This window comes from Homarus americanus, unplaced genomic scaffold (genome assembly GCF_018991925.1).
Source record: "Homarus americanus isolate GMGI-L3 unplaced genomic scaffold, GMGI_Hamer_2.0 scaffold28051, whole genome shotgun sequence".
NCBI classification, from domain to species: Eukaryota; Metazoa; Arthropoda; class Malacostraca; order Decapoda; family Nephropidae; genus Homarus; species Homarus americanus.
This window is the reverse complement of record NW_024720144.1, coordinates 208,871-231,866: the sequence shown is the minus strand read 5'-3', so window position 1 is coordinate 231,866 and position 22,996 is coordinate 208,871. Positions and strand designations below refer to the sequence as shown.

The window sequence follows — 22,996 nt, the reverse complement described above, 5'->3', positions numbered from 1 at the left end:
CACTGTTTATAGTGGGTAAAAATACCTATAAACGATTTTCTTAGTGGCACCCAGAACCTAACTCTTTGTTTTCCCAAAAATTCATATCATCTTAAGTTTACAATTACAGAACCCCTTAAGGTTTGCAATAATAATAATAATAATAATACAGGTTGACAACCCTTTATCCGAAAAGCTCTAAAAACCGAAAGTTTTTTGTGGGGCTTTTTTTTTTTTTAAACAGGGATTATTAGCCCACCCAGGCACAGATCGCTGACCCACATCGGGGCCTGGGGGGCAAAAATGTAATACAGGTAATAATAATTATAATAATAATAATTATTCATAGTAAATAAAATTTTTAATAAAAATTACACCAAAATAAATTAATAATGATTACAATAATAATAATAATAATAAAATATAATAAAATTAATAATAACAAATAATACTGTAATAATAAAATAATAATACAGTAAAGAAATACAAGAATGAAAAAAAGATCAAAAGTGAGAAACACGACCTAGACCTATGAATTATTATTATAATTTTTATTATATTTTTGACCCCCAGGTCCCAATGTGGGTCAGTGATCTATGCCCGGGTGGGCTAATACACACAAACACACACACCCCAAAAAAAAAAAAAAAAAAAAAAACTCTGAAAACCGAAAAATTCGGAAAACAGAAATGCCTCTGGCCCCAAGGATTTCGGATAAAGGATTGTCAACCTATAATAATAATAATAATGTTTTACTTTCGCCAACACCAGGTTCACTTGGTCTGATGACATCAGTTTTGATGTGTCCGGACGGCAAGACCATAGAATCAGAGGCTGCTCATGGCACAGTAACGAGGCATTACAGAGAACATCAGAAGGGTAACAAAACCTCCACAAACCCTGTTGCCTCCATTTTTGCTTGGACCCAAGGACTTGAACACCGTGCTAAGCTGGATGGAACTCCAGAGCTGGCCAGGTATACTATGAGTTGTTACTACCCACTTACATAATTGTCTAATCAGTCACAACTTTTTTTTTTGTATGTATGAATGATTGTATAAGAGCACATGAATGGGTGTACTATATGGAAGTGTGTATGTTTAAAGGTGTGGACCTGTGTAATACAGGTATTCCTCGTTATAACAATCGTTCACTTGGTGATTTAACATTTTTAGCACCCTTTCGTCTTTAACGACCGTCAGTTTTCAGTTTAGCCTTCTTTGACTCGCTGGGAAAAATTCGGGAGGGAAGTCGAAAAAATAGGGATTCTGTGCTCTAAGTGCTTATCTCTACTGTCACTTAACACCCCTACATGGTTTAGGGCATAGATTAATGTCGGCTAAGGTAAGGGACACCCAGGTTTAGGGAATATATCCACAGTACTTCCTGGAAAATGATAAAATTCCCACTAATCTTGTAAATCAGTGGTTCCTCACCTTTTTGGCACTGTGCCCCCCTTTGGTCAACCCTGTATCCATGGCGCCCCCCCATACCCAAAGAGCGAAAAATTTTAACAGTTCCATATGGACATCCTGAACTCTAGATAATTATAGGATTACTGTAATAATAAAAACCATTAAAGCTTGGTATTTATATGAAGAAAAAAAAAATGACTGATAAACCTAATTTACATTTATAAAATGAAGCCAAATTATTCAAACCTGAGAGAGAAACATATGTACCTTCCCCGTTGGACAGTTACTCGCCAACTGACTACAGATCAAGCATAGCTTAAAATAGGATGACGTTTTTATGGCAATACCACGAGGTGACAGATGTCAAGTTTTCCATTACGAAGTTAATTACCTATATATATCTTAATGGCATTTGTTGATCACTGACCACCTCCCCCAGGAATCTCAAAAGCCTCCCAGGTTGAGAACCAACGGTGTAAATAAAAGTCACATTTTCATCATATCAGGGTACAGTATCAACACATGGTGCAGTGGCAGGATTGTGACAGCGTATAATATGTGGTAAACTATATTGTACAGTATAAATTTGTGCTTTAGCCAATGGCACATGTCAAGTGCCTACTCCTAAAAAGTGCCTCGGTAAATAATACAGTACCTACAGGTAAATCTCTGTTTACGGTGGGGTTAGGTTCCTGAAAACTGTATCGCAGGTCAAAATATCATAAATGAGGTTCATTATAATAAGGGGTTCAATGGGATAGGTTCTTGGCGAGTCAGACCCCATATGTATCGCCGAAAAAAAAAGAAAAAAAAAAACCTAGAATACTACTGTCACTATAACGCAATTTAACAACACGTACCACATCATTATGAACAAGTCTGGTCGTCATTATGTCTTCATCGAGGCTAGGGAGACATCAACCCGAGTCCCACACAAACTTTAAGGAGTTTGAAGAGTGGGGACTGGAGGTGTAGCCTTCATCCTGGCCTTAAAGATGGTGAGCAAAACACTTGCCAGACATTTTCAGTTACACTGTTCACTTCCCTGTCACAAAAACAGAGGGATAACACTTCATAATCATTAAAGCAGAGTAAAGCACTTCAGTCACCAAAGCAAGAGAAAACACTTCAGTCACTAAAACTGAGTACCATGTACTTAACCTCTTTAGTGCAGTACACTGAAACTATAATTTCCTATAACTGTAAAGGAAAACAAAATAACAAAAATAATGATACTGCTCACCTCTTGTTCACAATACAGAGGCAAAGCACTTTTCAATCATAAAAAACAGCAAAAATCACTTCATAGTCACTTAAACATAGTACATTATGAAGTTTCGTGATTTCCTCACTGTTTTGTAAAGAAATACACGTCCATGCTAAATAACAACACCGATGATAACCGATAAACATTGAGCACAAATTATAGTTCACCAGATGGCCACAAGGCAGCATTTGGGTAGATGACACCTTCACTGACCAATGAAGTGAGTAATGTGTCTCATATTCCAAGTTGGCAAGATGATGAATATTGTTAATGCAAGTTTGTTTACATTGCACTGCTTTATTTAACCATATACAGTTCAACTTAAAGTAGTAAAAACACAAGTGTAAGTTTTTTGTTCTTAGAATGAAGGAATGGTAATAAACTACAGAAAATGGCTTTACTCTCCGTGGATTGTTTATTCTCTTGAAGCTTCAAATGTTTTCCCCTGTCAGACATACAGGTAGATAATTTGTGGTTTATCTCCATTTGTCTGACTCTTGCTATTTTGTAACAAAGTATATTGTACTGTTGTGCAGTTTATTGCTCCTACAATAATTGTATTTATTTATTTTTTCCAGATTTGCCCAGTCTCTAGAGAAAGCTTGTGTTGATACCATTGGTGCTGGCCACATGACCAAAGATCTTGCTGGCTGTATTCATGGCATTAAGAATGTAAAGGAAGGAATGTACTTGTACACAAACGATTTCCTTGAGGCCGTCCGTGAAGATCTAGCCAAGAAGATGGCTGCCTAAATATCTCCTTTTGATAGGGAAAGTGAACTCCATTTTACAGTCTCTGCAGAGCACTGTACTGTAGTTGAAAAGAAACACAAATGTCAGCACTTAAAATAGACATCATGAGAAGTCTGATCACAACACTGTGGGATGGCATTTTAATGGTCTAAGAACTAATCTTGACATAGTAGTTAATGAATAACTACTCATCTTTTAACCCTAAGAAACGGTTTGATAACCCACAAAAAAATTAAAATAAAATCTGGTTTCCTCTAGACCACAAAACTAATTGAATTTGTAATGCTTCACAAAACCTTTTTTTCAAGTATTATGACAATGAGCACTAATTGTGGAGGCAGTTCATTCAGCTCGAGTAACTTTCAGACATTGTTCTTGTTGGTTGAATGGAATGAATGGTGACCAGTGCATCATATTTGGATAATTTAACATGTGGTAATCTTCAATCATTTGTATTGACCAACAAAAATTTATTGGTAGCTATTAAACTTATAAAATGTCAAGCAAACTACTGTTTACATAAGAGAAAACAGAAGACATAGCAATGGCAAAACTGGTACTTATGACTTTTAGTGGTTATTAATTTTCTCGTAATAATTTGTTGCATTTGTTACCACTTGAGCATTTTACTGGTATAATTCATTAATTGCACTCGAGAGAAAGCATTGACAGTATGATTGGTGAGACTTCATACATAAAATTAGTTGTATAATGCTTTTAAATTATACATCCTGTAAGGCTGGTGTCAGAAGTGGCTGCACAGTTGACAATCCAGGTAGAATTGCTCAAGTTTCTTTGTTAGTTTTGACAACTTTGCCCCTTAGTACCTATATGAAAATCCACACTGGACCCTCCCATTTTGTTAAGGCTTGACTAGAAAAGAAATTCTGATTTTCTTTTTAAATATGGACCAAACATAGTCAGATTAGAGCTGCTGTAATAGAACAATTATCCTGCTGAGTGAAATGGGAAACCTGCTCAGACCCTCGCATTTTAATTGGAGTTTTAACAATTTAAAATTTCCTTCTAGCAATAAGTTTTAATACCAATACTGTAGATTGCACGAGTTAATAATAAACACGGACAAACAGAAAATTAGTTGGAGTATTTATAGTCATTCCACACTGTAAATAATAATAATAATAATTTTAACACAATAATGAATTTTCTGACCTGATTTTTATACTGTAGTTTAGAAACATCACATGAACTATAGCTAAGGTGGGAAGTTGCGGGTGAAAATGCAAAACTTTCAAATCGATTGTTATACACAAGGTGAAAAAAACTTCATCTTTCATAATGGCCAAGTAATTTTAGATGCTACAGCCAATACTTACTAGTATGACCCAGCAATGTTATGTTCCTTTATCCTCCCCTCACCATCCTGAAAGTTATCAGCTCCTTTGAATTCTAGTTTAAATTTAATGGATATATTCTGCAGTTTAGAGGTTTTCCAATCAGTCCCTAGTACAATTATGCTTCCTAGAATATCTTTTAAAATGGTGTGCATGGTTTAGTATACCACTAAAGTTTTTTTTAAGATAAATATTTGGAAATTTGTTGAAGAAAAATAAATACTGCATAGGTTAAAGTGTGTGTAGTGCAATTATTTACAATAGATACACTGCCAAAAAAGTTTACTGTATGTACCATATACAGTTCTGGAGATAGCATAAGGTTCATGGGTAGACTGGGTGTTGAGGATTTATAAAGAAAAAAGAACAGCTGCTTGCAGTAGGTCAGTCACTGTAAGAACATTGCCATATATGTACTGTATGGGTAAATATGGGAGCTGGAATAAGGTAGGGATGTGCTCCCTCTATGTAGGGTAGCTGGGGCAGCAGCAAAGTTTGAACTAGATTTGACCACTGGGAACTTCTCTACAATGATGAAAAAAAAATTGTGGAATAAACAAACTGCAAAAGGTAGTGAACAGCACAGGGGGTATGATAAGTGAATATAAAAAATTAAATGCCAAGAAGAGGAAAATAATGGTATTTAGGAGAAGGAAGTATGTTACAGTGGATATTGGTAAACTAGAAATAATTAACAAACTGTAAATGTAAAACTTTGATATATGAAATGTAAGAAATCAAATACTGTAAATGGAAATAATACAAAGTAATATTCTCACAATAGCATGAAATCTGGGTTGAACATTAAAGGGAAGAAAGGCAACTGAAGAGCTGTGAAGTGATAAGGGAAGAAACAAAAGCATGGAGGTAATGGTGAAGAGAGGAGTAATATAAACCTTCTGACCTGTGGTTGTGTTTTATGGGCTTACCATGAAGCAGTGCTCAACAATTCAAACTACAAAATAAAAGTTACCGAGGACTCCACGTGGGGGACAACAGAATGGAAAGGTTGAGAAATAATGACATGATTTATTTGGGGTGACTGAGGACAGACAATTTCTGAATTGTTAGATGAAAAGGGTCAAAAGAGGTTCTGTAATAGAAGAGGATATCAAATGATAGGATGATAAAGTGAGTGCATATATAGAAGTAATGTAACAGATACATTTGTGGAGGGGACATGGAGAACAAGATACAGAGGTAAGAAGGAATAGATAGGACGAGAGATGTGAAGGTGGTCTGGAGTCTCTTTTGTTATGGTCACCCTCCACAGGGGAGCTCCTTAGTGAAATATTTTGTAGTACTGTACTGTAATTTAAAACTCGGTACCATCTACACGAGGTAGATGAAGTGTATAACCATTACACACAAATGTTTATTTACGTCTTCCATAGTAGGTCTCCAGCTATTTACTTCGTCAAGTTGTCAATACGTAAATTAAATTAGCATTGAATGTTTTCAGTTGAAGACCATAACCTGAAAATTTAAAGAAAATAGCTTTGTGTTTCCCACATGACTAGTAACCGATTCTTACTACAGTATAAATAAGTTTACAATTAAATACCTTGCTAGAGTAAAGTCTTCAGCTGCTGACCAGATTGTTATCTGAAACAAGGACCACTTGCACTCAACAACATTGCCTGGTCTTCCACAGTGTCTGCTAGGGCAACTTGGGACTTCCAGCTCATCCATACTGGCAGGATTGAGATCCTGATCAAGGAATTTTCTCATCAAATTCTGAAGAAAATTAACATTGTGCTATATTACTGGTACCTCCTGTATTATTCTGCAGCAAAAAACAATTGAAGTCACTTCAGAGAACTAAGACATACCTTGATCTGCCTTTCCTGTGCAAAGAAATGAAGCTATTTCTCATGAATAGGGAGAACTTTTATCAGAACAGTATTAAAAAAAGTGCTGGACATAAAGATGAGATTACAGTTAAATCATTAAAGAAATATACTCAAGGCTGTAAAAATTACTTTATTTTAATATTAAACAGATTCTTATAATACATGAAATTATAAACCAAGCCACAATGTTTGGTTTTTCAAGAATGGTCCTATGTATTATCACAAAAAATTTCAATTATCAATGGTTTCTTGTAGTAACCTCCACTGGTATTGCAAAAGATAGCCAAGTTGCAAGCAAGGAATGGCCAACTCTGTAAAACCTATAGTTATCCAACTGAAGAGTCTATTGTACCCGTGTCAATGTCATTCTAACAGGACAATATCCACCATGATTGAAATGTTCACACATGCATGTGCCAAAGTGATAAGAATGAAAGACACAGCATTCATGATGTCGAGTATAAGTGTTGACTGGAACTCAATTATATCATACCAAGTGAAGTCATCTTTGGGAGGTGTCAACAGGTGTATGGTACTTTAACCCTTAAACTGCTATCCACATCAATTGAAACTGCACAATTCACCAGTAACGGTGTCAAATGACATTTTATGTTTTTGAGCCACAATTTAAAGTCTGCATGGTGTAACTTGACTGGGTGATGTGTTGTAATCAACTGGGCAGCCCTGAGTGGGTATCATCCTCCCCTACCAATCAGTGCTTTGTTTTACATCATGGAAGATACATTCCTGTCAATCTCTCACAATGGAGGTACAATACCAAAGCATTAGCGTCCCATGTATCTTACACCATCAAAATGGTATTTTTTTTTTTTTTAGAGAGAGAGAGAATTAAGTCCCATGTCATGGGTTGTGTGAGGCTTAGGCCTCATGCAACCTAACCTGAAAGCTTGTTTGAAGCTAGATAAGAGTGTGGGTGAGGTGTCGGCGTTGTCAAGATTCCATTAGCGAGGTATAGAGACAACCTATGGGGCCCAGTAGGACAATGTATTTTTTATTCGTTGTGTTCCATACCTAGGACAACCCCATCTAAGCCAATAAGCCCCACACCATGGACTAGTTAAGACCCCCTGCCTTCAAGAACGAGGCGCTTATATGGTCTTCCGTGGTGACACCCATCCAGAGGACTGTCAGTGACATGAGACTGTGTGTGTGCACTCCTGTGGAAAAAAATCACTTGTGAAGGCCCGTTTTCTATAAGAACAATACAGGCTGGCCTAGTGAACCTAAGTGATTATATTCCCCAGTGAAGTCAATGTATCAATGGAGGAATTAAGGCCATCCAATAGTAGCATAATTAAATGTGGGGTCCCCAAGTTGACAAACTCCTTCCTTACGTTACTTATATTACGGTGTGAATGTGAGTGAATGACTCATATGTCCGTGCAAATTGTATCAGTGTACAGTACAGTATGGATCTTTGACAAATGAGTACAAGTGCAATTATCTGCCTGCATCTTTGAGCTCTACCTTACTAATTACTAAAGGTAATGACTGACTGATTATGCCAAAGTATAATAAATAACTTAGTTGGACATTGGAAATTAATGGAATTCATTAAATCATCATTTATCAAGTATAAGTGAAGTGAAACTCTATGGTAGAGTAGTGGTACACCATATAATCTCCTTGGTGAAATACCCAGTGTTAAGGAACTGACAAACTCTACAATAAGATACACACTAAATTTTTCTGTGACACCCCACTATATATTGGAGAATGTTTTAGGGAGTTTAATACCCTAAAAAATACAAGAAAGTGGCCAGAAATTGTAAATAATGAACTATATAAAAAGGTATACAACATATACTGTACAATACAGTATACAGTATATACTTGCACTGAAGAAAAGTGCATCTATACATGAATATTCCTGTACGGTATAAGATCATTCTGTCGAAAAGTGTCCATAAGAGTTCTGAAGTAAATAAACTCTCAAGTGCTAAATGCTGTGTTATAGTAATTCTGTATAATACTACTGTATTGTGTCATGTGAATTAAACTTGCTAGAGGAAGCTCATGAAATCTAATTTACATGGCTGCTAGTCTTATTAAATATGAAAGTAGTATTGTATATGTACAAGGATTTCTTGTTCCTCATTTCATTAATTCTTCATTTGAAATACTGTACAGATAATTAAATTAATAATTAAAAAATAAATAAAATAAAATATGTGTAATGTACAGTTTGTCCAACTGTATAATACTGTATTCCTATATGTCCAATACATGATGCAGTATTTCTACACAATAGAAGATAGATCTTTATCACAATATCTGATTCATTGATTGATAAAAAAAATTTATTGACAAACAAAATCCTATTACAGTACAGTATATGTAGTTACAGGGTACTGTACCATATTTTGTATTACAATTAGAGTACTGTACTGTATATATGTAAACTTTTACAACTATTTTCACTTAAAAATTAAATATAATTATCACAAAACATTTCTGAATAAGACATTTTCTTGTTTACAAATTCAATCACAGTGGCACCATGTTTTTCCCACACTCAGTTTGTGTTATGTTGGTACTACAGGTAGCTGTTTTATTTGAGTTAAAAGTGCTCTGAATATCTTTATTATGGCCTCTAAATGCCCAGAAAGTTATAGTACTACAGCACAAAAGAGGGGGGAAGACAGATTGACCCCCGCGCGCTATCGCTGAAAATGTTGGAGTAGTTAGACTGTGGGAACAATACAGTCTCATCAGTTCTGAGACTATCACTGTCACTGCTAAGTGTTATATAAGCCTATGAATTTTTATTAATCAAATTAATTACAGGTAGTAAAAGTTAGTGTACACACCGTAACTGTCCAAGGGAGACTCCTGTTTGTAATGCAGCCAAGCTGGTATGCTCCATCACCGCCATCCCTACCAATGGCTTCATGGTGGAAACCCATGTACTTTAAATTTTATTCCTTATGATATTTTTTTTCACATTCTGTATGTAGGATTGTGTACTGTATGCATGTAACCGAGTAAAAAAAAAAACAGAAAAAAACGAAAATTACACAACTACACAAAATTAGGAGTTAAAAATAAAGATAACATAACTAATAGCTCCCAGGTGGGGAGTTGTGTCAGTTATACCGAGGGTTTATGAAACAGTTATACCTGTACTGTACACTAATGCACATTTAAGATATTATAAAGTTAATGAGTATTATTATGTGGTCATAAAATATCTTCGATCTATAGCAAAAAAGTCGGCTTCGTTATTTGTCTTTGCGCTGTTAGTCGTGGTCATCAGGTATGTATCACTAACAAACAATGGGGACTCCCTGTGTTCATCTTGCATTGTATTTTCATTTTGTTTTGCATGTATGTACTGTACTGTACTGTACAGTATAGTATATTAACAAGTTATATAACATGAATTTTAAAATTTAAAGATCAAATTTTTTTACTCACACCAGAAGTAGCCTAAGATTTATATTGTGCAGTTTAAGGGTTAAACACTTATCTTTTGTCGCAGACTTATAAATATACTTTCATAATCATCTCAATATTACTGCTTCATTTTTTCAAGTGTTGAGTTTGTCAATGATAATATAATTCATGAGTGACACATAAAATGATAAAATGTACTATTCATTGTATCAGGTTTAGTTAATGGGTTTGACCTTCCACACACCAATACTAATAAATGCAATCTTTCTAAAAATATAAATTATAATAAATACTGTACCTCCCAAAAGAAAACTCCATCTACAGTAAGGTATGACCTGGAATGCTGAGGACTTTAAAAACTGTTTGCAACTCTACCAAGAATATGTGGTGTTATTTTCCCATCCTTGTAATACCTGTACAATGTTACCACTCATTTGACTTGAGAATATTATAGATGAAGTGTTAATGGTGATTTCTTTTAGAAAACTTACTGTAATACAAACTTTTATTCAAAAACCTTTTGCCTCTATCACATGCAACTGGAACAAGAGGAAATTCAGATAATTTTACCTCTGACAAACGTTCATCCCATACACATTTCCAAAAAGTTTTGATACAACACAATCTTGGCCAATGGTTACAGTCCATAAAAGTTTTTATGCTCATGACAACATACAAAAGAGCTTTCATCTCCTTCCATACTAACATAGATTCCTATCAACTATCACTAATACGGTATATATATATATTACCTCTTGCTATTCTGTCTATTTGTTGGTGCATGATTACGGCTTTTACTTGAATTTGTGGAGCTATTGGAGTTACCCCCAGAATGTCTTCCTCCAGAAGTGTGGTGACCATTGGAAGCTGTAACATTACTCCCTCCACCCCCTCCCCCTTTATTTGCCCGAGGATCTATATTACCACCATTTGTATTAGGTTTTTGTAGTCTAGGATCACGAACAGGGTCTGCCACAGGAGTCCCACTTGAGTTTCCTGAGCTTCCCTGAGATCCAGAGCCTCGTGTACTACCACTTCCTGAGTCACCACCTCCACCACCACCTCCTACTTGTTTGCTGGCAGCTGTGGCGGCTGCAAGCTCTGGATTGGGTTCAGACATGTTTGGTTGCTCAGAAAACTGCATACAAAACCTGTATGAATGAAAAACAATCATCAAATTTTCCTTTGAAATACTGAATAAAATAGATACTGTCTAATTGTTTTTAAACTTGCCTAGTGTCTACTACTTAGCAGAAAATGAATGCCCTGTTTGTTAGTCAAGGTATGTGAACTATTTTCTGCTAGTCATTATAGAAATTGTCAACAAGTAGACCATTGTTTGTATGGGTACTGTTTAAGGTCAGTACACATGGAGAGAATCAACTACAGTACTGAAATCATTTAATGATCATAAAAAACAAGTCTAAAACAATACTCTTTGTTAGTGATCTCATCCTCACTTCCTGTCTTCTCTCTCATGTCCATCATTTAGTTTCCTCCCTTTCCTTATCCTACTATTACTTTAATGGGCAATGCTCTGACAAAATTCAAACCATTTGTTTGAATTTCTTGAAACCAAGGCTTACTATTAACTACTTTACTGTGTGTCATAAATACAGTGTTGAGTTGCAACATTTATAAACACCATTTTCCTTCATTTACCTCAGAACCTTGAAACTTCATCCTGTGTTTTTTCTCATAAAATCTGCCATTCTTAAACTGCAAGGCATGCACACACACACACACACCTCATACTGTACCCACAAATCAATATTATCCTCATTTACAAGATGAAAGACAAGCTCTACAAATATAAGACACACTATAGCAACTGTTATAACCACCTAAGCTACAGCCACTCCTCGACTTACGACAGGGTTAGGGACCCAAATCCAGGTCGTAAGTCGAATTGGTCGTAAGTCGAAAATGCAAAGATAATACATAGAAAATCTAAAATGGGTACTTCTCAGCACCACAAAACTCTCACTTTTAAGTTTGCCAGCCACTTTAGAGGGAATTACAAACGAAAATTTTGTCAGTACACAGCGCAATCACTAACGTCGGGACTCAAAAATATTTGAAACAAATTTGGTACGACTGGGGCGGTCGTATGTCAGGGTGGTCGTAAGTCGAGTAGGTCGTAAGTCGAGGAGTAGCTGTATTTTTCCTTTCTATTCTTCCAAGCATTTTCCTGCTATGATACACAGTGGCCAGATAGGTGCCAACTCTTTGGTTTATATATTTCAACGGGTTGTACAGTAGGATACCCTTACCCCTTAGTAGGATGCTAGAGTTCTTCTATCATAGGCAAGTGTGCACAGGTTAATGTACAAATATGGAACCCATTCCTTCATGATACACAAAAACAAAATGTAGGATCATTTATCTGTTGGGTCAGTGCTCTACCCCTGAGTATTGGTAATTATATACTGTACTATATTAATGAAAGAAAATTAAAGATCAAATGTACTTACTCACTCACTTTCTGCAGGTCTCCACCTTTGGCAACATAGAGTGTCAAACAATTCTTGAAAAAACTGGCGTAGCCTTTGGACAAATTAACAATATCACCTGGCTAAAAAAAAAAAAAAAAACATTAATACAACACTACTTGGCAGAGCATCCAGCTATTTTGCTATTGCATAAAATGTGCAATTACCGTTATCTCCTAAACATATCTACGAGTACCACAAGTATTCCCTCAATCAATTACCTCTAACAACAGCATACTATACTAGCCATCCTCAGTTACCAGCACATCTCTCTCAAAATAATCAATCCCATCCCCCTTAGCACTAATAGCCATCCATCAAATATTTTCTCATACTCATTGCTGTCTTTTCATAGGTTGTTATATTACCATTTCTTGTTGTATCTCACTCTTTTCCTTGCTTCTTCCTTATTTTCTGGCTTGTGTATGATTGCTGAAGTAAGCCTAATCCTCTCATTCATTCTAATCTTCAAGTGCAATCTAATGAAAACCACTTTACTTTGTACCAGTGGAATGGTTACTATACTGGGATGGCACTTAACTGATTACAGGTCTGAATCCCCAATGAGAAAGGGGAAAATGTATAATTCATAGCCTGTGTGCCAGTATTACAGTAGAACCTTGCCATTCGAGAGGGATAGGTTCCAAGAAATGGTGTGAATTGGCAAAACCATAAATAGCAACTTATATTACCTTAGTGCACTACTGTACATGAATACCTATAACAAACAACTGACCAGCCATGGCAGCACTCATCCCCTCTTTTAACTTATCTAATAATAAAACCTTCTTTGTCAGGGTCATCACTGAATTCTGCCTTTTACATTACACCCCACTAGCACTGACACTAGGCAGTCTTTTAGGGGCCATTTCACACAGAAACATTAAAGTTTCGAGAATACAACACGAGATGCTGCACGGGGTGACTCGTGCTGCCGGAAAAGGCTTGCAAGCTTGCCACTATCTGCTTACCGCGAATCATCGAAATCGCGAATCGCAAACTTGCGAATGGCAAGGGTCTACTATAGTAGTAATACCATAACCCTATTACAGTACTGTACCACTGTAAAGAGAAAAATCTATTTTTTATGAGATATAGCAAATATATGGAATGTTACTGTGCTGCACACTCTTCAGCATTTAATGGTGTGTAAAGTTTAAATGGCTTGACTGTTTGGTGAATATCGTACAAACAGAAAACACAATTAAAGATAAACTTGGAAGAAGTATTAAACACCAAAGAAATAATTAGACAAGCAGAATACAATAAAACAGTTTCAATTCTGTTAAAACATCATATGAAGCAAGTTTCCCAAACCCTCATGTGGTAACAGGGTACTTGTAAACATTTGATCATTACCGGGTATTCTAGTTATAAATAAATCTTGAAAATTTAATTAAAAGATGCTGGAGAATTAGGCAAGTGTTAATTAGCACTACATTTTTTGCAAAATGAAGGAAATTGAAGTCATGTTGAATAAAACACAATGTTTTGTTGATGCCAGTGGCCACATATCACATTTTTCTGCAATTATAATAACATCCAGAATCTTCTAATAAAGATACAATATTGTGTTTTTCATTAATCATTTAAATACTTAATGGCTCGGATCATGTGCTAACAAATTTCCTTAATTTAAAATACAATCTGTCTTAATATTTTTAATTTGTAGAACTAGACCGAGTGTGGTGTGAACATTAAAAAATGTGAGTAGAAAACCAGTTTCCCTCACAAAAAACAGAGAGCAGGAAAATCTAATGGGAGCATGACACCACATTAACTAGTGTGTATCTCACCCCTGTCTTCAGGTTTGGTCATATCATCCAATTCCTACTACAGTAACTCAGTTGCTGTGGTCTATACAAAATCAACCCACCTGCAGCAGCTGGCCTGGTTCATCCCATAATGATATGTTGACACAGCCAGATCGATCTGCCACTTTCACAGACCGGACTTCATGGTTTTCCTTTGTCATATTTGCTCGACCTACAGAAAAATAATAAAATAATTTTTCTGTTCATTAAAGATACAAGTCTTTCAGCATCACTGAACACATGACAGCTTCACTTATAGCTTGTCCATCCTACTCCTCACTCTTGTACTGTACAGTACCTCCAGCCACTGTTGTAACTCTTTCCTCTGCCCATACCAGCTCAATGGGCTATCATCCATTTGGTTACCAAGCACAGATAATTATTCTCCCAACTTTCCCTCAAATTCAGCTAGCAGCACTACATTACCCACACACAGTACAATACAGTAGATGCAATTAGCTTTTGCTCTATGTCACCAAGTTTCAGTTATATTCTGCAGTCTCTTATTCTCAATTGCAAGTCTCAAGCTGCTCCACCCATCAAGACATTAAATAATTTCCCATCTACAGTATTTACAACCACTATGTATTAAGTTTTACATGTGCTAGTCCATAAAAATCTCCTGTCCACTTTCATTATATTTTGACAAGCTCCATACACTATCAACACTTTCAACAAGGGCGTCTCATGTATCTCCGAACACTTTCTTTAATTCCACACACGTGGAATATGTTTTCTTCTGCCTTTCTAAACTTCACTTTCCCACCTTCAGGTATGTGCTAATATCTGATCAATAAAGTACAGCCTAACACCTCCTTGTTTCTGACCTACAAGAGTTCTGTTAAGCATCTTACTTCTTCAGCCAATATCCTATCCTCATGTCCAAAAAAACTTGCAGTATTCCTCTATAGTACAGTAATTCTTAATGCTGTACCCTTATGTTTGCAAGTGGGGACAATGCTGAATAGACATCCTCCAAAGTCATGCTTATTAACTTACCAATTTCCAACACTATAAACACAAGTTTGAGGTTCTTCATCCCAGGCTTCAGCTCTCTTATGAGAGTATATTGAACATCCATATTTCTGTAAAGGAGAGAAGTGATCACAGTGAAAATAATCATAAGTTTAAACATATTTTAAGTTATAACTACAAAATTAACCAGTAAAAGAAATCGTGTGTCAAACAATTAAGAGAATGGAGAGTACTGTATCAACTACTAAACACTGTCCAGCACTGTATTGTACATACATATTAAAACTTCCTCCCTGTGCACCTTTTATTTAGCCATTAGTCAAAAGAGAAACCACGTGCTCAAAACTTTCAGCATAAAGAACACTTCAAGGTTCACCTTCCACCAAAAAGTTTATGGGTTATTATTTTCAATTTAATTTTACTATCAATAAACTTAGTGCTGTCCTCTTATACTTCAATTCAGGTGCTTGGCGTACAAATGACAACTAGCTGAGTGTAAAGCTGTTTGACAGGAGAGGGTAAAAATATTCTTATGTTAAGCAAACAGATTTTCAGGATTATGGAGAATTTGTCATCTGTACAATGATTACCTCATTTAATTTTTCATGCCTCAAGGATTTCAATTCAGCAAGTTATCTGTACAGTTCATATAAAAAGAAACACAAAGATATAGAGTACAGTAAAGTAGTACAGTATACAGTACAGTATAGAAATTAGGAGGGGGTAAAAATGGAAAAGAATAACAATAATCTGAGTCAGAAGTACTGTACTACATACTGTAATTCAAATACAGGTAGTCCCCGGGTTACGAATGAGTTCCGTTCCTGGGGACGTTCTTAAGTCGTAACACATGCTATGTGCATATCATACTTACAGAATAATGTTTAAAATCCCAATATATCATAGCCTAAATCCTTATATACATCTAAAATCACTTAATCTAAGAGAAAAGGAGAAATAGAATGACAAAATAGAGTATATGAAAGTAAAGATTAAGTCATCAAGTAAATAAAATACTGTAAATTTAAAGTTTAACCTCGTTCGTATCGGCGGATGTTCATAAGTCGGACGTTCGGAACCCGGGGACCTCTTGTATTCCCCAAAGGTGTCAGTCCAGACAAGCCTATGAGTAAATAAATATGTAGGGTTGCTCTTTAAATCCCTTTTTTTGTTGGTACAGTATTTAAGGGATGGACCTCATCCATGCCCAGAAGCATCAGTACAGCCCAATCAATAACTAAGTACAATAAAGGAGTCAAAGCAACAAAAGCAAATGGGTGCTACATATCCGATCACCAGAATTGAAAGTGGGTCCCACTGGCCTGATTCTTCACCCTTCAACAGTTGGTTAAATTAAAGAGCTCAACACATTAACCAGCAACACTCGAGGCAAGAGGCAAAAAATGCACGATCCACCAAAAAACACAGAACAGTAAAAAAAAAAAATAGAGAAAAGACATAAGCTTTAGAGGCACAGGAAACACAACCACCTGAAGTTGATCCTTAGCAACACTGCCCATAACCCTCTCGCACTGCTAATGAAACATTCCCAAGAGAACAGAGGACCTGAAATGCTGGTCTTCTCAGATCGAAGATCAACTGACTCATTCCCAGTGTCACTTTACAGGCCAATCAGGTGAATATTACCGATATCTCCAGAAATATAAATAAAGTTTTTAAGAGCCAAAAACACCCTGCCAGTACCAGATCTGTTTCTAAAACACCAAAGAAAAGTCGATCAGTCTGTCACATGACAACCTCTAAAAAAAGCTCCATAACATAATGCAATGTCACAAATATAAATACAGTATCTCAAGATAAGTAATATGACAGATGTAAATGCCAGAAAGAGTCATAAATATGCAACACAAAGTGCAACTGAACCAATCCAAGCACTTGTTATTCAGGTACGTACAGTACTTTACAGTGAGATAACAGAAACCCAAGATAACCCTGAGATGCCTACATGGCAACAGAACCTCCTTGGAGTCTCTCCCCAAGAGACTGCTGGGTGTTGGGCAGCAGTTCAGATTTAAAGAGAAAAGGGACACACTTATGTGCCCCACTGCTCACATTCCAGTGACCTAACTCACGGTAGACTGATGCCAAATGTCCCCCTACCCATCCTTACAGGGATTTTACATTCCAAATATGGTAACATAAAAGAGTAATACATTGTAAAGTAAACAGTAACCCCTTAAAAAGAACAGGCTGGAACCAAGAGCAAACACAAACTCCTTATCTGCCATCATCTATTCACCCTTATTGTTGCAACATAACATCCACATAATCCCCCTGACACTATGCTCTCATATAATTCATGTACTCTGCTGCTTTCTTAATATTAATTTCCCTCACAATTAGGGTGATTTGGATTATGCTGGGCTGATGTTCAGGATTCATCAGATTTTTCACTAATATTATCCAGCCTTGTCAGCTTCAACAATATATTCTATAACAATGAATTATGTTGATTATCATGGATAAGCAAGAAAGAAACCTCTTAGGTTCAAATTATATTTTCTCATTTCCAAATTTGTCCCCCATTCAAGGTCCTGCAAATGCTTCTTATGATGAACTACTGAATAGAAATAAAATGACTTCTCAAAGATGTGTTTTGCAAATGAGAACTTGATTTCTAAGAAGCATAAAACCATCTTATTACAAATGAAGTTTAAAGCATAACATTATACAGTAGATGGAATGGAATTGCCAAAGGTACAGAAGAGTTTTCCTAGTTATATTTATACACAGTATACATAATAATGAGGCATTGTTTGTATATGGAAGTCCACATGCTATATGGACTGATTTAATATATATATATATATATATATATATATATATATATATATATATATATATATATATATATATATATATATATATATGGCCATTATATGAAAAACTAATCATTCCACCAAAGGAATCATTTCAATATGAAAAGATTATACTTGGGCAGTCAGCTGAGAAGCTTGCCCTCACCCACTACAATAAGGCTCCTCTTTGTATCCCTCCAAGGATACACTCCCCCACACTGAAAGCTTCTCTAAATACCACTGACTATTTTTCTAAAGCCAAGAATTAATCAACATTGGAATTGTGCACTGAATGAGAAAAAGTTTATGTACACCCACCTGGAGAGACAGGTGACAATCCTAACCCCATTCGATGTTTATTTACTTTAAAGTATGTAAAATAATAACAAAAGTGTCGCTCTCTATGGCAGCTGTGTCGAGGAATTCAGGCTATGGTAAATGCCCGTGCTGTACAGGCCTAACATGTATGATAAATGGGTACCTTAAATGTCCCAGTTCAATCCCATACACCAATAATTAGATCCTATCAACTGTTGCCCTCTGTGTCTCACCTTCCACAAACACTAGACAAGACTTCGCTGTATCTAACACATACAAAATTGATTAGTAATACCAATCAATAAATCTCCAATAGCTGCTTCAATTCATATACTGTACTGTAGAGTATAAATTTCTCATTCATTGAAGACATACAATGAATTAGCAATAAGATTCCTAAAGATTAAAAATAAATAAAACTGTCATAAATAATAATGCATCATCAGCATGATTCAGCTCTATATGAAAGATATTAACAATGACTATTTCACACTGACCAAATTCATAACCTCAAAACAGCGAGAATAAGCTCAGATTTGTTTCATTCACCCCCCCAAAAAATGGAAAAAAAAGTTGATGCCACAAAATTTCTGAAAACTACATGCTAAGACACACAGGCTTCATCCCAGAAACATGTTAAGAAGTATAAAGTTAACTCAGTACATAAGTGTGTAAGTTGAGGATTTTACTCCATTATATCACAAAAAGTCTTTAATCAAATGAAGTTCTACAGTATGTTAACCATAATGCAGCTTATTAGGACAAAATTGTTAATATCCATAGTCTCTTCTTTGCCAGGTATAACACAGTGCAGTAGACAAAAAAGCAGATGATAAAACAGTTTAAATTAATCCATTGCCTTTAACTAGGCATTATAAGTTATTGCAACAATCCTGGGGAAGATTTTTGGCATAGGTTAGTTTTTACCAAAATTGACCTTTAAACCAGTTATCATTTATCAATTGTTTAAATAAATACAAAAAAGTAAACATAACATACTGGTACTTTATATACTGTACATGTGAAAGGGCAAAATGCTACATTCCTTCAAGCTTCATTGCAAGGGGATAAAAAAGTAATCCAAGGAGAGGAGCGCTGGTAAGGTAATGGAATTGCCAAAGGTACAGAAGAGCTTTACTAGAGTTATATAACTGTATTCAAAATATAAATATGCATTCATAGAGCATAAATCTACATAGCAGTTTGGGAAAGTGTTTAGCTTAGCTCTACAGTACATTTTACTTCTTTACATTTTTCATCGGGATCTTTGCTCATACTGTATAATATAGTATCTAAATTAATGCATAAACTACATACAGTATCCAGTGAGGAGAAAAAACAGTGTGAAGACCATTTAAGAAGCCAGCCATATAAACCATCAAAACCTAATTACAATACTACAGTGCACAGCACAGTACAGTGCACTACTTTAAAAAATATATATTTTAGATTAGATCGGGTTTGGTTGCAATTTGTAGTCTGCTTCATAAAATAGTTTTCACTCATTTTCCTTGCTGTATCCCTTGGAGCTGCATTACATGTATGAAATTAACATTTTTATTGAAAATCCCATAAAAAATTAGAATTCAATAAAGTTGTGCAGCCTAGGTGACCATTTACTGTAGTTTTCCTAAACATACAGTACAGTACATGTACCTAACAAGACTTTTATGCCTTGAATAAGTGGCCAGGTATGAAATGTGGTCTACTACTAATTGTTCAGCTTAACTTTGTCACTTTAGTCCTCTTCATATTGTTATGAAACATTTATTGATATGTTTATTTCCACCCCTTCACTGAAGAAATATACTGTAGCTAATTACCTAGTGGCACTGATACACTGTAGGTTGACTTTAAATGTCCTATGGCTGTGGGTGCTAGGAACTGATGTCAATATCTGGCAGACTGAATAGTTTTCTTACACATGCACAACATTTTATCTTTATACTGCACTGTAATACTGGTTTGACTAATATTGACATTTACACATGCAAAGAGCACAATAATCACAAGCATTATTTTCACATAAATATTTTGTTTGGAAAGAGGGGTGACATGCACACACAGTGAGGTGGTATGTGATCGTGTTTCCATTTTCACTTATTATGATTCATTTGTATATACAGATAGTACTCATTACATGAAAGGGATGTGTTCTATGGAATTGGTGTGTAAAGCAAAGCTTTGTATCATAAAGTGATTTTCCCATCAACATAGTGTGTGTGATAAATGGAGGATGTGTTTCTGGGGAAAAAACCAAGTGGCTTGCTTAATCCCTCCCTTCTGCCTGATTAGTTGTCCTTCATGACCCAGTGGTAGTCCAGTACAGGAGGAAGCCAGAGTGCACAGAAAAAAACCTGTGATGTTCAGTAGTGTCAACAAGGAGAACCCCTTTCTCACATCCAACCCAGGGTTTGAAACTGGGATGTAGCAGTGGGAGGCAAGCATAATGCTGTACCACCAGCCAGTGTTTGGCAATGTTGATATATAAAACTTGCCAGCTTGATGGTAAGTTAGGCATTTAACCAAAGTAATCAATCATGGAAGCCAATAGAAGCATATACTGTATATGGACTGTGTGGCTTCAGTCAACAATATACGTAGTGTAAGTGACTAAATCATAAAAAATATTAAAGTGCTTGTAATAAAGTGCTTAACCATTGTGACATTATTTTGCAGCTGATGTCGAGCAATTGCACCTCAGTGTACACATTTTCACTCAAGTTAAGAGTTTCCTCCACCTTCCCTGTTTAGGATATCTTCACATCAAGAAACATCATCCTGGAGTCTGGTGCTGCAGGAAGGAAAAGGACACCATAAACTAATTTCTCAATATGTCCAATTATTAGTTCCCCATTAAACAAATTGGGGGAAACAGTGACCAAGTGAGTATGGCACCCATTTCCTGTCCAAAAGATCACTGGTTTGTGCCCAGGGCACTTCCAGTTCACCTAGCTGTGAATGGGTGTCTAACTTTACAAATTGAAAAATAAAGAAGGCTACATACAGTGCCAGCCATACTGCATTCTTTAACTGTATGATTTAATCTTTAACAGGTTTATCTATCATGGTGTAACTTGCTCTGGATGAAGCATCAACATCCTGTAACACAAGGACACAGTACTGTACCTAACCCACTTTTAAGTTTTTACTGGAGTTTTTTTTTACTTGTAACTCTGTCATATTAACTTAGTTCTGCTCTAAGACATTATAAGTATTGCTATTAAACTACTTTACTAATATTTATTCACTAACTACAACAGAAAATTTGGAGGTAAAAAGGAAACTGAACATTGGTAGTGTACAGATACATGCAAATCTGGTTCTGGCAAAAGAGGGCGACCTGTATTTTGGAGTGTAACATTGCTCACATGTGACAATTCCTAAACATACAAATTAAACAAACCTAATATAACAAACTCTGAATAATTTTGTAATATGTTAAGCAAATTTGGTTGGTTTGGTTTCATTTGCCCAATTTGAATTTTCCAGGAAGTATACAAACCAAGGAAAATTATAAAATGCATAAATTATAATTCCTGAGATATATTGGAGCTATTCTGGAGGGCAATGAACAACTTTTCTTCAAACTAATATAACGGATCACCTGAAGTGTCTCCACCCCAGCTTACTTCACCTGAACATTAACCACCCTAGGCGGGATGAGGTTAAGTTAGCAATAATGTGGTTAATCTTTAGGTGAAATAATCTGGGGTGCAAATATTTGAACATTTCCACCATGTATGTATATGCTGAACCAGGTACAATATATTTTCGTCATAAAACACTTAATTAATTATCAAATATAAAATAATCCCAAGTAACTCGTGTGGAAATTACGTATTAAACACTTCTAATTTTATACTTTCTTTTCCTTAATATTCTATCGAACGCCACCATTTTTTTCATCCACCAGACACTATCCAAGCTTCACTCACTCAACTGATGATGACTCGTTCGATGAATTCATGATTGATGTCTTTAATCTGAAGTAATTTAATAAAGAAAAACTGGAGGATGTTGTTGATGGTGAGGGAAGGAGGAGGAGGAGGAGGCGGCAACGCTGTAACAACCACAACATCACACTTGGCACCTCAGCGACCTCCAATGGTGCCACGTCTACATAATAGTTACCTCAGAATTACTTTATCTATCATAACAGATTAAAATATATGACATCGATCCAGTAATAAATAATATAACGAAAATACTTTTACCCAAATTTTTCAAAACCAGGATGACAAACACACGTAAAATAAGAAAGAAAGCTGAACTACCGAGCACCGTCGCTTTGCTTCCTACGGTTGGCCATCCTCGATGCTACCTTCTGGAACTCGACAGATTTCCGACCCCTTTTTCTTACGCTCCCATTCGCTCTTACAAGCTCTGGTGAAGGGACAGACTAAAGAAGCCCCTAACCTTCCCAACGAGCCGTAATAGAGCCCTATAGGAAATATAGGTTAGCGTAATTCTAGGGAAGAAGACGGGAGAGAGCACCTTGCCTCCCGTGTACATTAGATGCCGACGTCGGGCACCCAT

At 35.9% G+C, this 22,996-nt stretch overlaps 2 protein-coding genes across 12 annotated transcripts in view; one reads left to right on the top strand and one right to left on the bottom strand.

Moving 5' to 3' along the window:
• The window catches only part of LOC121860402 (isocitrate dehydrogenase [NADP], mitochondrial-like), a 24,317-nt gene extending 19,805 nt beyond the window's left edge, over nt 1-4,512 (top strand). Inside the window, exons 8-9 of the mRNA XM_042357524.1 lie at nt 751-955; nt 3,240-4,512. Coding sequence (XP_042213458.1) covers nt 751-955; nt 3,240-3,414 — 380 coding nt within the window. The 3' untranslated portion in view covers nt 3,415-4,512. The remainder of the gene's footprint in view (nt 1-750; nt 956-3,239) is intronic.
• Nucleotides 3,053-22,996, bottom strand: LOC121860403 (SOSS complex subunit B1-A-like). 11 transcript variants are annotated; one of them, XM_042357532.1, is made up of 9 exons: nt 22,396-22,549; nt 16,357-16,443; nt 15,345-15,430; nt 14,408-14,517; nt 12,514-12,614; nt 11,004-11,190; nt 6,334-6,506; nt 4,752-4,798; nt 3,053-3,472 (listed from the first exon to the last, which is right to left on the bottom strand). In XM_042357532.1, the coding sequence occupies exons 1-8, from the start codon at nt 22,536-22,538 to the stop codon at nt 4,780-4,782; spliced, it is 906 nt and encodes a 301-aa protein (XP_042213466.1). In that variant the 5' UTR covers nt 22,539-22,549; the 3' UTR covers nt 3,053-3,472; nt 4,752-4,779. The 11 variants fall into 11 exon arrangements, with proteins under 11 accessions (XP_042213466.1, XP_042213467.1, XP_042213470.1 ...); XM_042357533.1 differs by lacking the exon at nt 4,752-4,798 and adding an exon at nt 21,116-21,251 and having other exon boundaries at nt 6,334-6,479; nt 10,792-11,190; nt 22,396-22,529; XM_042357536.1 differs by lacking the exons at nt 4,752-4,798; nt 22,396-22,549 and adding an exon at nt 22,955-22,996 and having other exon boundaries at nt 6,334-6,479; nt 10,792-11,190.

Excerpts from the sequence above, each read along its gene's own strand:
- LOC121860403 (XM_042357525.1), bottom strand. The coding sequence starts at position 22,538 with ATGTTGTGGTTGTTACAGCGTTGCCGCCTCCTCCTCCTCCTCCTTCCC. Across the intron at positions 16,444-22,395 it reads AACGAGTCATCATCAGTTGA|GCTTGTCTGGACTGACACCT; the intron begins GTGAGTGAAGCT and ends ATTTACTCATAG. Across the intron at positions 6,480-10,791 it reads AATAGACAGAATAGCAAGAG|GATCTCAATCCTGCCAGTAT; the intron begins GTAATATATATA and ends TTCCTTGATCAG.